Raw genomic sequence first — 16,624 nt, forward strand, 5'->3', positions numbered from 1 at the left:
GGCCTCAGGGGGTGGAGCTGCCCTGGGTCACAAAGCCACAGTGTGCTTCAGATATGCACTGGTCTTGGGACTGTTTCTATACCTCCCTCCCTCTCCCTTCCTTCTCTTTCTCTCTGGGGTATGCATGCCTATGGTGTTTGTATGCAGGTAGCTCCCACCCCCACCCCTGTGTTTGTGTGCCCATGCATGCAGGGTGTGTGTGTGCGTGTGCACACATGTAGCATAGTGGTTAATGTCACTCAGGTGTTCCATCTTATTTCTTGAGACAAGGTCTTTCCCTCAACCTGAAACTTGATGTTCTGGCTGGACTGGCTAGCCAGCAAGCCCTCAGGATCCACCTGTTCACATCCTTCCAGAGCCGGGGATACAGACATGCGCTACTGTCTGTGCCTGGCTGGTGTATGAATGCTCAGTGTCCGACCTCAGGTCCTCAAGCTCACACAGCAGGTGCTTTATCTACTGACCCATCTCCTCAGCCCCATTCTGTGTTTCTCCAACATGCATTCACTACAAGTCCTTCCTCAAGACATTATCTGAGATGATCAATTCCCCCAAGGCCCCAAATGCTATGGTCTGTTGCCCTGCCTAGTTCTGTTGTCACCACACAAATTGATTCTGCGCCCTCCCAGTAGGAAGGCTTGTGGAGGGCTGCTGGATGGAGATGCTGCTGAGAAGTGACCTATCCCTGACTCTTGAGGTTCCCCTTGCTGCCCCAAAGCTCTGAGACCTCAAGCCAGCCTTGAGAATCCTCACATTAGAAAAAGGCCGAACTCTCCCACTGTGGAAGGAGACACTAGAGCTTGGAACAGGGCAACAGCTTGCAAGATGATACTGACAGTGATAAGTTGGGGGCAAAAGTGGGTGTGCTCAGTGAGTGCCCTCTGCTACCTCTTCAGAATGTAAAATGACACTCTGGCCTCTGTCAGCCTGAAGTGATGTGCATACAGCTGTCATTTCTTAAGGACCTTGGGGAGGGACCTCAAAGATGCCAAGACAGGACTGTCTTTGTAGGCAGTAAGCTGAGAAGCCCCTGACCTCTACAGAGGAATCACCCTGCACCCCATGTCCACTGCACTAAATCACCAACTACAGGCCTCTTAAAGGTCAGGGACCTATAGGCAACCTGGCCAGGCATCAAAAGTAAAAGCTGTGGGGTCCCTTATCAGAAGTCCCCCAAAGGCTGCTTTTTTATATGATATATATACATATTTCACACATATATTTAAGCAAAAGATTCCATGCAGTAATCTGGGACTTCTGAGGCCAGTCTTCATGGACAGTAGAAGCATTTGAAAGTGTGTAACAAATCTTACAGCAGCTTGTGCAAACAAGGGAAAGCCAACCTTTCTGAGCAACCTCCTTAATGCTCTCTGCATAGCAGAAAGGAGCTCTCTGCCTCACAGTGGCAGGTTGCTGTTCTTTTCTGGGTATTGCACATAAGAAAATGGCCTTCCCTCACTCAGTGGCCAATATACCCAGAGTGGATATGATTAGTCGTTACGGCAGTGGTGGCACTCGCCTTTAATCTCAGCACTTGGGAGGCAGAGGCAGGTGGATCTCTGTGAGTTCGAGTCTAGCCTGGTCTACAAAGTGAGTTCCAGGACAGGCTCCAAAGCTACAGAGAAACTCTTTCTCGAACAACCAAACCAATTTTTTTCCTATTACTTCTTTTTAAGAAAGATAATTTTACATGTGTGTATATATTATACATTCGTGTGTGTGTGTGGGGGGGGGGCGCATGTACATGCCATAGCACATATGTGGAGGTCTGAGGAACAACCTGCAGGATCCTCCCTTCTACCATGTGGGTTCTGGGAATCTAACTCAAGTGGTTATGTCTTGGTAGCAAGCACCTTCAACCTTCTGAGCCATTTCACCAGTCTAGTTTTTCTCTTCACTCTCACTGCCTGGTGTTCTACCTCACAAAGTACAAAGGCACCTCACAGAGCCTGACACTGATCAACGCTTGTTAGAATACATTGTGTGCTTTGCACGTTTTGTCTGAACCCAGGTTCAGACAGGTTCACTGAGCTTCTTGAGTCCACCAACATTTAGGATTAGCTACTGTCCTGAGAATGCCAAGTGGATGAACAGGAGAATCCAGAAGCTTGAGGGGACAATGGTTCTACCTGGACTTACCAGTAGGAAATTACTGAACTTGTCCTAAAATCCCAGGATGCAGAGGACTTGGTTTAATAGGTGAGGCTAAGGTTAATGTTTGCAGAACAAGGTGGGTTTCCAGACAAGTCTGGGTAGAGAGGGCCCTTGATGCTCAGCTTGGGATGACCGGCATTCATGTGAACTAATCATCAACTTCTGACTGGGCCAGCAGAGCCAATGCTTCAGTGTGAACTACTTTGCCCCAGCCACCCAGGATCACTTTGTACCTGAATACTTAGATGATAGGCCTCAGGAGGTCCACGCTGGCCTTAAACTCCAGATCCTACTGTTTGCATTTCCCAAATGCCAGTGATTACTGGTGGGCACCATGCTTGGCTTTGCAATGCTCACTTTTTAAGGTACACCATGAAGACTTAGAACATGGGAGCCTGACACCTTCAGTTGTCCCCAAGATACACACCTTTGCTAGGGCGAGCTGGCTCTTCCTGTTCTGGACACTTCCAGCTGCCTCTCAGGGAGTTCCCTCTATGTTCTTTTTTAGAGCCACACAGACCTAGGCTAAAATGTAACCATCCTACATTTGTCATTTGATATACACCCAGGTGCACCCAGGCTTCTCCCCAGTGCTGCCTTTGCTGGCCTGACCCTGCAGCTGCTCCTCTGAGTCTCAAGTAGCCTGTCCAGCTTCCGTGCCTTTAGAAGGTGGCTGCCAGAGCACATCTTTCTCCATTTGCCTGTCAATCTCCCAAGAACAGGGTCTCCTCATCTTTATCCTGACAACCATCCATACTCCACAGTTAAAAGCATTGTTTGAAATTTCAAATGTCATGCCCACTCCACCTTCCTTTAAACACCAGTGTCCAATTTTGTCTCTGGCAGAAACCTGGGATTGCCACATATGTATTTGCCCATAGCTAGCCATTCACATTTTTGAGACAGAGCTCCACAGTGCCTGCCTTCCTTGTAGACTGAGCCATGGTAGAGAGGGAAGCTGGCTCAGCTTCATCAGACTTAAATTATTCTCTGTGGATGGCAACCAGCATGTCTGCGGAAACAGAAAGGCAATGCAAGGATCTCAGAACACCAAACCAGCAGGATAAAAAATATCTATGTACCAGCACAGCCTTTGCTCCGTTTGCTCGGGAGTCCTCCTTTGAACTGCTAATCAAGCCCAATCTTTCAGAATAATAGCCTGCTTATTACCACCCTGTTTGCATGACAAAGCATCCCAATAAAACTTATTTTGTCGGGGCCCAGAGGGGGTGTGAAGGATCAACCATGAGAAAAGGAGTCTTAGGAATGTGGTGAGTCGCTCCAGGGCTAGAGCCCAGGAATAAAGACAATATAATTTGCCACCAAGAAAAGCCCAATAGACCAATAAATTACCCTCGTGCAAAGGGATTAGATCAAGTTTCAGGGGCCCAGGGGAGGGGCAGGGTAAGACGGGAGGGAGCCGGCCATGCCTTCTCTTAAAGAGGTAAGGATCCCTTAGGATACAAGCCCCAGGGTCAAGATGTTTTCAACTCTGCTTGCACAGTGACTGAACTGATTTACTTGCTCAGAGTTCTGGATACTGCCTCGTTCTGGGAACGATGATGAATGCTGTCTTTGGAACACACTCTGTGCTTAGGTGGGGCTGGCCTTACTAACTTCTGGAGTGTTTTGTCTGAGTTTGGACGGAGGCATGATGTTATCAGGGAAGCAGTGTTTCCCTGAGACGAACAAGAGGCAAACTACTGGCTGGGTAGTGAAAAGCCTGGAGAAAGTCATCAAGAAAATATCGCCCGACTTCAAATCACTGTCCTTTAAACCCCCGTCTGTCGTCTGCCATCTTGCTAGAATCTGCCACCAGGGGGCACTATATGAAAAAGGGAAGGCTGAAGGTAGGGTCAAACTTTCCCTGGAGTCCTTCTGCTGTTCTTCCCACTGGGGCCCTCCTGCTCCAGACTCTAGCATCTTTGCCTACACGCCCCTCTGAGGTACTAAGCCCAGCATGGGCAGCTCCTTTGTCACTCTGGCCCCTGCGGTGGAAGCTGCTTCCAGCTGTGTGTCTTGCGGCCTCTCAGCTTTTAGGAACCTACCTTATGATTCCCCAAGCTCAGCTCCCTCGGTGGAAATGCCTGAGGGAGGGGGAAGGGAGTTCACTTCGCTGGCAGGCCTACAAATGAAGCGCCTGCCTGATGATTTCAGCCAGTAAGTTCCTAACAGAAAGCCCCAGTGGCACCATCGGAATACTGTTTTAGAAAGCAGTGTAACTTAAGAGGCAATAACCTCAATTAGACCACGGGAGGGTGGAAGAAAGGAGGGGAATCGCTATAGAAAGTCTGCCAGCCTCAGGCAGAGCCCAACCCTGAAGCTTGAAGTCCTATGGCCCACCTGATCTGGAAAGTCAAATGCTCCTTCAGAGCAGAAGCCCTCAGCAGAGCCTGGTTCTCCTGCTGACCCTAGTCCCATAGCAATGCACCTAGGCGTGTACCATGAAGGCAGGGTGGGGTGGGGGTGTTATGGGACAAGAATGGATGCCTGAGGCTGGCTGTTGGCGTCACTCCTGCAGGAATTTCACTCAATCATCCTGGCGTAAACACCCAGGTGTTTGGCCTCAGATACCGAGAGGGACACACCCAGAAGACTAGATTTTTTTGCCAGGTGCTGCACAGCCTACCTCACTTAACCCATCACCACAGCCAGGAAGGAACATGGCTCCTGTGTGACATTCCTGGCCCAGGCTGTCTAAGGGCCCCAGAGCTGCCACTCTACTACAATGTGCCTCCCACCCATTAGTTCTGCTAGGAACTGTCCCGGCTTCCTTCAGAGTCTTGTCAGCCGGATATGGCTGGGTGTAAAAATGGGAGCTTTTAGGAAAACCTCAGGTGACCTAGGAAGAGAAGGCAGACACATTAGGGAGCTGGGTTGTGGGTGAACTCACTGCCTAGCTAGCTTGAGGAGGTGGCTGAGTGCCACTCCCAGATCTGGGGCAGGGCAGTACTGCCCCCTCAGTCACACCCAGCCAGGGCTGCCCTGCCTCAGCCTCCATACATGCCAAGTTGCTACAAGCACCCTTGATGAGTGCCAAGGAGAAGGGCACACCTCAGCTTTCCAAACAGGTCACCCTCCCCCAGCTTCCAAGGGAGCTATGTGGAACCACCAACCGGGCAACAGGGTGTTGTGAAAACTATGAACCCACTAGTGGGAGTCTACAGGTAGCCTGGCAATTGAAAGCTGAGAGCATGTCTGGGTAACTGCGGCTCACAGGGGTCAAGCAATGGGACAAGTCCCCCACGTCAGCAACACCCTGCTTTGTGGAGGAATAAAACAGCCCTGGACACCACCAGAAGGGCAGTGGTGTGGAAGGTAATGAAGATCTTCCCAGGACAATTAAGTTGCAGGTGAGATTTGTGGTGTTTCAGCTTGGAAGCATGGCCCCTGTTTCTTACCTGGGGCTCACACCTGAAGTGACAGCTTTACACCCTGACTCTGCCTTCTGCAATGCAGGGCTTTTCTGCTCAGCTGCAGGTCAAAGCACCAGCGAGGAAAAGAAAACGAAAGAAACAATCTACTGTTGTTGAGGCAAATTTTCTCCCTCTCTGCCATCTGTAGGTGCTGGAAAGACACAGGCCAAGCTGGTACCCGGGTAGGAGGCACAACCCTGAAATTCTTTCTGAATGGGTTGGGGTGCAGAGACAGCGCTTTAAGTGTCTAGGTGTCCCAGTGCTTTTGTCAAATAGGACACACAATAAGTACATTAGGAAACTCCTGGGGGGCCTGTCTTCCCAACCTGCAACAGCTCCTTCTTCCTCTTTGGGATACAAAGTTAGAAAATGACCAAGGGCAGGATGGGCCTTTGGAGGCATGTATGACAACTGGGGGTCACCCTTTATTCCATTGTCCAGTGTCATAGTCTCACAGTTCTTTCTTACCCCAACCTTAAGCAGACACTCAACAGCACACTTTAACAGTCTACACAGCACATTTTAACAACTGTGTTGATCTAAATTCTGGAAAGGGCAGGAGTCTGGCACCAGCTATTGGGCTGGGCTTGGTAACTGCCTGTGTAACGCCACGAAAACCCTTCTCCTCATCACGGATAGTGGTTTCTGGGGACTTTCTTTAATTAAAGCAGCTATTGGAGACCCCAGGTACTCTGTGGCCATGCAAGCCACAGAAGAACTCTTAAAATGATTTTCCTCCTCCAGACAACTATATCTGGGAGAGGGAACTATGAAGGTATTATGTCCAGAAGGATGCTGTTAAATGTTAATTAGGAATTGTCTATAAGAGGTCAGACTTTGGGGTTTTTAATCCATTTTGGTCCTTGGATTTTTTTAAAAAATGCCTACTCCTTACACAATCAGAAACAGTATTTGGGGAAAACGTGGGGTGTCTGGGGGAAAAGTCCTGTGGTCTTTGTCCTTTGAACAAAAGCTAGACTCAAAATAAACACACACACACACACACACACACACACACACACACACACACACACTGAGTACATGTGCGTAAACCTTTGGGTTTTGTAGCTTCCAGCACTATCCCTGGAAGTGCTTGGCGGTGTGGGGGAGGAGAGGAAGAGAAGGGCAGAAAATGGCTCTCATCTTTAACATACAGAAGTGGAGACTGAGAAGACAAAAACCCAAGTCTGTGAGTTCATGAAGTCAGGGAGATGCACAGGCCTGTGAGGTGCCTTAGGCACCCAGAAGTCTGCTTGGACCACAGTAGGTTGCACCGAATCTGGACTTTGGGTGGGGGATGGATGTTCAACTCAGAACTGGGTGGTACAAGACAAGGCATATGGCATCCCATGGGAAAGGGGGATGGGATACAGAGAGGAGGAGGTTGGGATGTGCTGGATCTTTGGGAATGAGGTTTGGTAAGAGTGTAGGACCAGAAATCAGATATGCCCTTTTCTTGGGTGCTGTTAAGAGGACCATAAGATTCTGAGTGTGGTCCATTTGGCATGGGATTGGAGTGGGATGCTGAGGCAGCTCCTGGGATTGCTGTTCATGCTATGGCTGCAGCAATATGATGACAGAAAAGGCAGAGGAATGACTCCTAGCTCTAGGCCACTGGCCTACATGGAGACCATTGTGCAGGAAAGACTTCATGCTTCTGGGCAGTGGGGGTACCCGACACAGGTGAGGCGGGCATACAACTTTGAAGGCCACATCCTGGTGTGCCTGGGACCCAGGAGACATTTGAGGAGCCCTGACTTTCAGTTTTAAAACTAAGTAAGTCTTGGGCACACTGGTATGACTGGGACACTCGAGGGCCTTCAGGGTGCATCTTAGTACAGTAGCAAGAGTGTGGCACTCAGCAGGTACTCGATTCAAACCAGAAGGTGGAGTACAGAGCATAGGCCTTGCAGAGTCCACCAAAAGCAGGATCTTTAGAGGTAACTGCAGTCCCTCCAACATATAAACATGTCCCTAGAGTCTCTTCTTCCCCATATCAAACCTTATTTATGCCCTTGGGTTACCTTTCCTACCTAATCCTCAAAGTGATGATATTATACATAGAATCCAGACCTTAGGAAGTGATCGTGTCACGGGAGTAGAGCCCTCATGAAAGTGCCCTTATGAAAAGGACTCGAGAGAGTCAGCTTTCCATCCCGTCTCCCTTGTGAGGATCTGATCTGGTAATAAGGTATAGGACACATGGACTAGAAAGAACCTCTCACCAGATACCACAGTGGCTGGTTACTTGAGCTCTGATTTTCTTGCCTCCATAACAATAATCAACAAACATCTATTGTTTGTAACCCTCAAAATCTATGGTATGCTGTTATAGCAACTGAAATGGGCTAATACGCTCTCCTTTCGGGACACAAAGCTTAACTAAGAGCCACAACACAGCTGTATATGGGAATCAGGCTTACTTAGTTACACATTCTTACATAGCAATTCACTTAAAAATATTCTCATCTTGAGGTTGGAGAGACAGCTCAGAGGTTAAGAGCACTGGCTGTACAATTCCCAGCATGGTGGCCTGAGTTCAATTCCCAGCATGGTGGCTCACAACCATCTACAGTGATATCTGGTGCCCTCTTCTGGCCTGCAGGCATAACACTGTATACTAAATAAATCTTAAAAAAAAAAAATGTCTATAGGCCATGCTATATGCGCTCTCTCTCTCTCTCTCTCTCTCTCTCTCTCTATCTATATATATATATATCCGCACTATAAAGCATTTATATATTTAGATACTTTAGAGAACTTTAGTTTCTCTAAGCCTCACCTGAAGACTCCTGCAACAGCTACAGTTCAAAAGCATAAGACAGGGGTTGAAGAGCTGGCTGAGCAGTTAAGAGCACTTGCTGCTCTTGCAGAGGACCAGGGTTCAGTTCCCAGCACCTACATAGGACAGTTCACAAAAACAAGAAACTCCATTTTCAGGGACTAACTATATTTTCTTCTGGCCTCTGTAGGCACTACATACATGTAGTGCACATGCAAACATACATATAAATAAAAATAAATAAAAATTTAAAAACGAAATAAAACTATTAGGGAAAGAAACAAGAGAGAGGTTGTCCCCTCTTTAGAAGCTAGCCCTTCAAATGGAGCAATCATCAGAATCCCTTGGAGGACCTGTTAGAATACTGACTGCAGGGCCTGCCCCGAGGCATCTGCTTCACTAGAACTGTAGGGGGGAGGCTCCTGGGGGAGGATGCTGCTGCTGGTCCATGGCTCATACTCAAGAGAACCACGCTAGAGCATAGCATGCACAAATAGCTACAGGAAACATGCCAACATGCACATGCCATGCCTTGGATGGATTTCTCTTAGAAGTCTGTTTAAGTCACAATGGCCTCACAGCTTAAAATGCATCTATTTACTGTGTTCTGAAGAGGATGCTATTTGTGGAAAAGTCTTCTAAGAAGTTTTTTCCGGCCTCCCCCCACAACCCCCTTTGAGCCCTCATGAAAGTACAGCCACTCTGTCCCAACCTCTGTCCCAGAACAGTATTCAGACAGACACCCAACCCTCCAGCATTTCTCTCTTGAGCAGGCTGAAGGCCCTGAAAGCTATCACTGAGGCAGGGACTTGGGAAGTCGGCCATACACGTTGACTGAGGACACGTAAACACTCAAAACACACAAACACTCTCAGTCTGGCAGAGTGAAGGCATCTTTCTCCACATAACTATGTCCAATTTAATTTGCACTCCTGCTCACTGCTGGCAACCATTCAAGCGGGCGAGCTCCGAACAAACCTAAGCTTTCACAGGGCTGCTAGGCCAGTTTCCACCTGTCTTTGGTGGGTGAGGCCACAGCTTGCTTTTTGTCCCTAATGTCCACCCACTGTCCACTAGAACTACAGGCTTTCTGACCTTTGCTCTGGGGCATCCTGTTTGCTGGACCACTATGTCAGAGACAGTGCATCTCTGTCATGGAAATCATGCACCCATCTCTTCCTAAAGACGAAGGAAACTGTCCTTTTGCTCCGGTTTTCCTGAGCATTCCTGTCCCTAAAGCCCTCAGATTATTTGGTCGTTGGTGACCAGCAGCTCAGTTTTCACAGAGGTGGGCAGTTTTGACTCGATGCAACTGTCAAAGGGCTCCAGTGAGGGGAAACCTTAGCCAGTTGGCATGACACAACCCAGCTATCAGCACCATCTGCCAGGGTTTAGTTACCAGCCCTGAAGCCAAAAAGAAATGGGCTTCTTGGACACGAAAGTGGCGGAATTTGAGTTGTGAATTATGTAACCCACCAGTGTGTCTCAGACTATGCTGCAGATACTTGAAAACAAAACAAAAAACCAACAAAAAAAGAAGTTTTTAAGACCAAGAAATAAATGGGGAAACAGAACGCCCCCCCAAGCCCTTGCAACTCCTTTCCTATTTCAGAGAACTTTTGTAGGCCCTTCCTTTCCTCACCTTCCAGCCCCAGAAGTTAACAAGTGCTGCAGCTTTAAGAGCAGGAAGGTGTTGTTTTAAGAGCCCTGGGAGCCCCCCTTCTCAATTTCAGCTCAGAGCTGAGATCACATCCCCCACTGCAGCCAAGGGACAAAAGCCATTTATCAACCCATCTGATAAAACTTCCAATGGGCTGGATCTTTATCCTCACCAAACCAGGATGAATGCGACTGCACACTGCCGCTTTTCTATCTGATGGTTTTTACTTAAATTTTTAATGAAATTTTTAAAATTTTAATTCTTGAGAAGGAATAAAATCAGCCTTTCAAACACAACATTTAGATTAGTGGCTCTCAACTTGTGGGTCAAGAACCCCCCCATGGCCCTTTCACAGGGGTCGCCCTAAGACCATCGGAAAAGAAATTTATATTGTGATTCATAACAGTAGCAAAATTAGTTATGAAATAGCAACGAAAATAATTTAATGGTCACAACATGAGGGGTGCAGCATTAGGAAGGTTGAGAACCACTGATTTAGATGAAGAAACTTGGGTTTCAAAAACTCGACTGTGGGGGGAGTTTATCTCCCCTACTGGAACCACGGTGGGAGGGAGTTTGATATTTCCTGGGTGTATGCGGTATGAGGACTGTTGGGACATATTGACACCCCTCCCCAGTTCTGGTCCTGGGCAGGATTGCAGAAAAAAGGTTTTGAAGTCTAGGATGCTTCAGGGTCTGGCAGCTGCTGAGGGAGCTGGGACGCTTTGGCTAAGTAGGTGCTGGGTGGGGGCCTGCAGCTCGGCGGAGACAAGAGAGTAAACTTATGTTTGTGTGCTCCCCGGGAATGCCAACTTGCAGCCAGGCCTAGCCTGGACTGACTGCCCTGTTCTGTCAGTTCCTTGAAACCCAGTTGGCTGAAGAGTAAATCAAAACAACCCAGTCGCAGTCCCAACTCAAGTCCTTTCTTGCAAATCTCAGCTGCGCAGAGGCGGCAGAACCACATCTGGCCGCGCTGCGAGACAAGCTGGAATTCTTTGCTCAAAGACACCTCTGAACCCCACAGCACAATGGAAACTGCCGGGAGATCCCGCCTTACAAGGAGGACCATTTGGTCGTGACACTGTTTATTTGTATTTTAAAAAGAGAAAAACGGGTGGAGAGCGTTTAACTGGCCTTTTCAGACTCTGAGCAGTATGAAATAAAAGTGAAATAAAGTTTTACGAAACATTATAAAGAAAACAGACCGGGGATTTAAGTTTCGTTCATTCCCCCTCCCCGCCCCCAAAGGGTAAAAAAGTAAAGAAACCGGAGCGTTTGGGAAGGAACAAACGCTTCTCTGTGGAGTTGGTCTCCCTTCCCCCAACAAAAACAAGAGGTCCGGGCTCGGAGGAATTTGAAAGCAGCGATCTGCCAAAAACATTGTGAAAAACTATGGGGGATTCATTGGAAACAGATGGGCTTTTTCAGCTTTAATTCTGAAATTCTCTCGCTTTCTGGCACAATAAAAACAAACAGGGGGGCAACGCAGAATGTTATCAAACAGGAATTAACGCGTCTGAGCCTGTGTCCGTGGGCTTCCCCGCGTGGGCCAGCGTGGGGGCGGGACGGGGCGGTCAGGGACTAGTCTGGGACCTCCCCAGCGCCCCCAGCTCCACCCCTGGGCAACCAACAGGTTTGCAATCTGGTGGGCTCAGAGCTGGAGAAAGTACCCCTGGTGCGAGGTCCGAGCCTCCCCTTCTCTCCTTTGGAGCATCTAAGAGGCGTCCAGGGCACCCGATTTCTCGGAAGGAGGGAGGGGGCAGAGAGGCATCCCCAGCTCTGCAAATCTCCTCACCCGTTCTTGCTCTTAGGAGTTCCCTCACCTCCGGGTCTCCTTCGACATCTATCGTTCCCTATACAGGGCACGGGACAAAGATCCGTGGAAATGCAAATCTGGGTCCCCAGGGGGCTGGCAAGCCGGTGCCCCGACTCGCGCAGGGAGGCCCAGGAGCGGGCTCGGCCGGCTGTTCCCCGGCCAGGGAGCTGTGCCTTACCTGCGGGGAAGCTGCAGAGAAGGAAGGCGAGGGTCGGCCACAATCCCAGGGCTGAACGTCCTGCCCCTCTCCCCATACCCATCCATCCAGCTCGGCCTGTTACCACTAGCCTCTCCCTGGAAGAAGTTTAGAAGAAAAGGAAGGAAAAAAAAATCAATCACGCTGCGGATAACAGGCAGCCTCGCTCGGTGGGAGCAGCGAGCCGGGAGGCCCGGTCCACCTCCGCCACCGGCGCCCTGTGCCCCCCCACCCTGCCGCCCGGCCCCGCCCTCGCCATCCATCATTCGCTTCCCCGCCAATGTCGCAGCCGCCCCGCGCCCCGCCGCCGCGCGCCCCGCCCTCCTAAGCTCGGGTTTCATTCTGGCGGGCGGGAGGGAAGGAGGAGAGGCGGCCCAAGCTGTCCCGCCGGTGGCCAAGGGGAACTGGGGAACCAAGGGTCCCGCTAGTGCAGGGTGCGTCCCGAGCTCCGATTTAAGTGCCACTCCCCACTCACCCGGGTGTCTAAGGCGCTCACTGCACGAGGATCTTAGAGAGCTTTAATCCTCGCCTATTATCCAAGTTGAAGGGGCTTGGAGACAAACTCCAGCCTCCCTTTGCAACCCGACTGCTGCCACCGACACCGGTTGGCTCATTCCCCCGCTCCCCCGCCCCTTCAGATGGCTTGCTGATGCAGAAGACCGAAAAGCCTCCTCCAGAGTTGTCAGGCTCTGGGGCGAATGACCAGCTGCACCTCAGGGATCACGCCCGCCTTGGACCTAGGCCACCTATCTGGACTGTGCGCTTGGGGGGGAGGGGGGCAGAACTTGGCTCTGTTCACAATAGAGATCTCTCTCACGAACTGAGATCTCGTAGGCTTAAAGCTGCCTCCTGGGACACAGCTACCAACCTAGTGAGACAGAGATATTCTAGCTCGCGGGGCAAGCAGGCCGAGCCCTCTGGTGTTGAGGTAGAGGCTATACTCCCAAGGCCCATCTTGGAAAGGCCTCAGGGTGGTGATCTCTCTTGATTCGGTCACATATTTTTCCAGGAGAATAAAATGTCTCCTCTACAAGGTTCCCTAGCTCTTCTGTCCTTGTGGTATTTAGAGTAGGATGTTTCTCCCCTGAGAAACATCTTCTGGGTGACACAAATATGCCAGCACAAGTGTTTTTAGTCAGATGGATTCCTCCAGCCCACCCCACCCCCCAAGCCTGCCCATCTGGCTCTTTGGGGGTAAAAAAATCTGAGTTTTGATCCAATTTCTCGTAAGAGTTATCACAGTCTCATTGCAGGCCACACAAGCTGCAGGCTATGTCTGCCTTGAGAACTCTGCTGTGGGAGGCGACACTAGGGAGAAGGAGGCAGGGAGGAAGGGAGGGGGGAGTGGTTCTATGCTCCGGAGTCACATGGTGGCTCAGACAGGCAGCAAGACTACAGCTTCAGAATCTGGCTTTCTGAAGCGGGGAGGGGGAGACACGGGGGGGGGGGCACTACACACTAATTCCTTAGTCACCTGTGCAGCCACAGGTTGCAGTTTCCTTTAGTAAAAAAGCTGGTGTTAACAGCTGTCTGTTCCAGTCGGGCTACCCCTGTCTCAAATATTTAGGTCTTAGTCGAACAGGCTCTGCCTACTTATCGTTCCCTTGAACGGAAGCTTGCAAGTGCAAGGAGAGAGAGTTCACCGTCTCAAATCCAAAGCTCAAAGGTTTTCCTTTCAAGGCTGGTCGGCCAAACCCAACAACTGTGCAGAATCACAGCAGTGCAGCTTGCCCCAGGGGCAGTCCTGGCATACTGAGGCAGGCAGGCACACAGCCACGCTGCTCAGAGACTAGCTGTGGCCTCTCCACGCCTTAGGTCCAGCAACTATCTCCATTGGCTGGAACCAGCCTTTCTAAACCTCTGCATAATGAGATCTCACAAGTATTCACAGCAGCCCAGGGCACTGCAGCTCCAGGTCAGAGACCCTGCGGCCTTCTGCCTTCTGAAAGCAGGAAGGAGTGCCTCTCTAGCCCTGCCCCAGGCCCAGTGGCAGCAGTCATTTTCATATCAACACCTGTTTCTCCATGTGAAAGGGCCAGGCTATTATTGTCACTTAAGAACTCAACTGAATATAATTTGGGAGGGGGAGGGATACCAGGCCCTGGGAGTCCCCAGCATCTCTGCTAGGGACGGGATGGGTGCTGTCTTGAGAGGGGACTCAATTTTTAAAAAAAATATTTATGTTTATGTATGTATCTGTGAGTACACATGTGTGCAGGTGCTGACACAGGCCAGAAGAGGGTGTCAGATCCCCTGGAGTTACAGGAAGTTGAGAGCCTCCCCACATCACTTGGGTGCCAGGAATGGAACTCTAGTCATCTATCTGTAAGATCAACAAGCATTCTTGTAGACCAGGATGGCCTCGAACTCACAAAGATCAGCCTGCCTCTGCCTCCGGAGTGCTGGGAGTAAAGTTGTGCGCAACCACTGCCCCGCCTGGCAACAGCAATCTTGACACTGAGAAATCCCTCCAGCCCCAGCGCCAAGGTTGGTGCCCCCCCCCCAGCTCTTTGAGTTTGACATTTTCTACCTGTTTTGATCATATTCAACCATCCTCCACCCCATTCCTTACCCACCCCAAATTGTGTCTTCCAGGACCAATTTGTGTTGTCCAAATATAAATATTCTTGGGCATGTAGTCTTCCACTAGTCAACTTGACGGGTGATATACCCTTAGAGGAAAGGGTCTCTCCTCTCAGCAGTTAACAGTTCCATTTGCTCCATGGCTAGGGGTGGGGTCAGTAAATATGCTTGTTCAGGGTAGGCTCTGTGCTATCTCAGGGGCTAAGGAAATAAGGCAACTCTTGCTGTGGTATGGAGACAGAATGTTCTCCAGTTGTCCTCAGGGAAGGCTTTAGGAGGTGGAGCCTGGTGGTCCTTATGTCCTTGGGACATGCCTTTGAAGGGACTCCATGACCCTTTTCTTTTCCTCCTTTGTTTCCTGGCCTGTAAGTAAGCTGTTGACAGTGCTACAAGCTCCCCACCATTGCCATTCAGTATGCTCCCCAGAGGCCCAAAGCCATGGGCTCACCTGGACACAAACCGGAAACTCCCAAACTGTGAGCCAAGACAAACTGTCTTCTTTTTCTTTTAACACCCTTCTCAAGTCCTTTAAGCTATGCCTCACAACGGACCTTCCAGTCCTCCCCACTTGCAGACACCCTGGGGCAAGTCACCATGAGCCGGCAGTTTTAGCAGTCTTCCAAATGCGGTCCATTTCCGCTGTGCCCCTTCCCCAGTCCCAGACAGGCTGCAGGAAGCCGCTCTGCTGGAGAAGGGAGAGCTCAGGCTAGTGAGCTTCCACAGCACCTCCTACTTCCCACAGCTCCTCCTACTTTCCACAGCCTCAGCTCACAGCGCTCTTGCCTCCTGCTAGTTTCTCACATACTCTTCTCCTTAGGACTTGGTGTCTCACCTCTCAGCCTCTTCTCCATCTCTAGTTCAAATCACATCTTTCCAAACTCTCTACTTTTCCACACTGGTGTCAGTGTATGCATTCCTATGTCTCAAGACAAACCTATTTTTTTCTTTGTAAGTGAATAAGCTGGGTTATTTTCTTATTACCACGGAAAGCTATCACAACCCTATGCTTGGATTGCTGTGAAAACAACTACTAAAGAACGATGACTGAGAAGAGACATGACATATGAATGTCTTTATCAAACAAATGATGTGAATTTCCAGGTGTCTTGGAGGTTTGTTTCTAATGAGCATGGCTCATAGTTTGAATTGTCCTTTTTTAAAGTTATTTTTATTTCTAATTATGTGCACACATCTGTGTCTGTATGGGAGTATATACACGTGAATGTAGGTGCCTGCAGAGGTCAGGGATGTTCGAGTCCCTGGAACTGGAGTAAAAGCTGTGAGCCACCTGATGTGGGTATGCTAGGGACTGAACTCAGGTCCTCTGGAAGTGCAGTGCATACTGAGCTGTCCCTTCCACCCCTTGATTTGTTCTTATGCTGATTTACATTTTCAGACAGTTCCAGCTAAGACAGGTTCATGATCATACACAGAGGAGGAAACTGGCTGAGTGATCAGAAATATTCACCCAAGCTGGCATGGTAGCCAGATCAGCCAGAGGATCTGAGGGGAAGGTGGGGATTACTGCATGCTGAGGCTGAGGCTGTTTGCAGAGATACCACCTGGTTTTCACTGGTTGAATCTAACTGGTGAGCTTTGTAGGGGCTGATGGAATTCTCACCATGTGACAAACCACCCCACAGGTCTTCCTTGGTTCGTCTGGGCAAAACCATTACTTGTTCCAGCTAGGGCAAACCATGGCATTACTCATTTGGCTTGCTCTAGTCTTGGTTTAAATTTCTCTCATTTGCACAAACAGACCACTGGATATAGATGAAGCCAATGGTCCAATATTGGTCTCAGGTATTTTTGCCAGCCTCACAAATGGGGATGTGTTGCCCCCAGTGTCTCTCAGCTTATTGTTACCTCTCAGTTATGAATCTGATAAATTTTCTTGAGTGTCCTCTGCTCTCATTCTGCTTTGAAAAAGTAGGGGATGGGACAGGGTAGATATTTGGTAAAGTGCCTCTCTTGGCGACATGAGGATCTGAGTTTGTCCTCGGGGGTGTAGGGTACA

The 16,624-nt window shown here is 49.6% G+C and overlaps 1 protein-coding gene across 1 annotated transcript in view; it reads right to left on the reverse strand.

Moving 5' to 3' along the window:
• Positions 1-16,624, reverse strand: part of Rgma (repulsive guidance molecule BMP co-receptor a) — a 43,889-nt gene that overhangs the window by 15,615 nt on the left and 11,650 nt on the right. Inside the window, exon 2 of the mRNA XM_027408141.2 lies at positions 12,007-12,122. Coding sequence (XP_027263942.1) covers positions 12,007-12,122 — 116 coding nt within the window. The remainder of the gene's footprint in view (positions 1-12,006; positions 12,123-16,624) is intronic.

Source organism: Cricetulus griseus, chromosome 3 (assembly GCF_003668045.3).
Source record: "Cricetulus griseus strain 17A/GY chromosome 3, alternate assembly CriGri-PICRH-1.0, whole genome shotgun sequence".
Classification (NCBI taxonomy): Eukaryota; Metazoa; Chordata; class Mammalia; order Rodentia; family Cricetidae; genus Cricetulus; species Cricetulus griseus.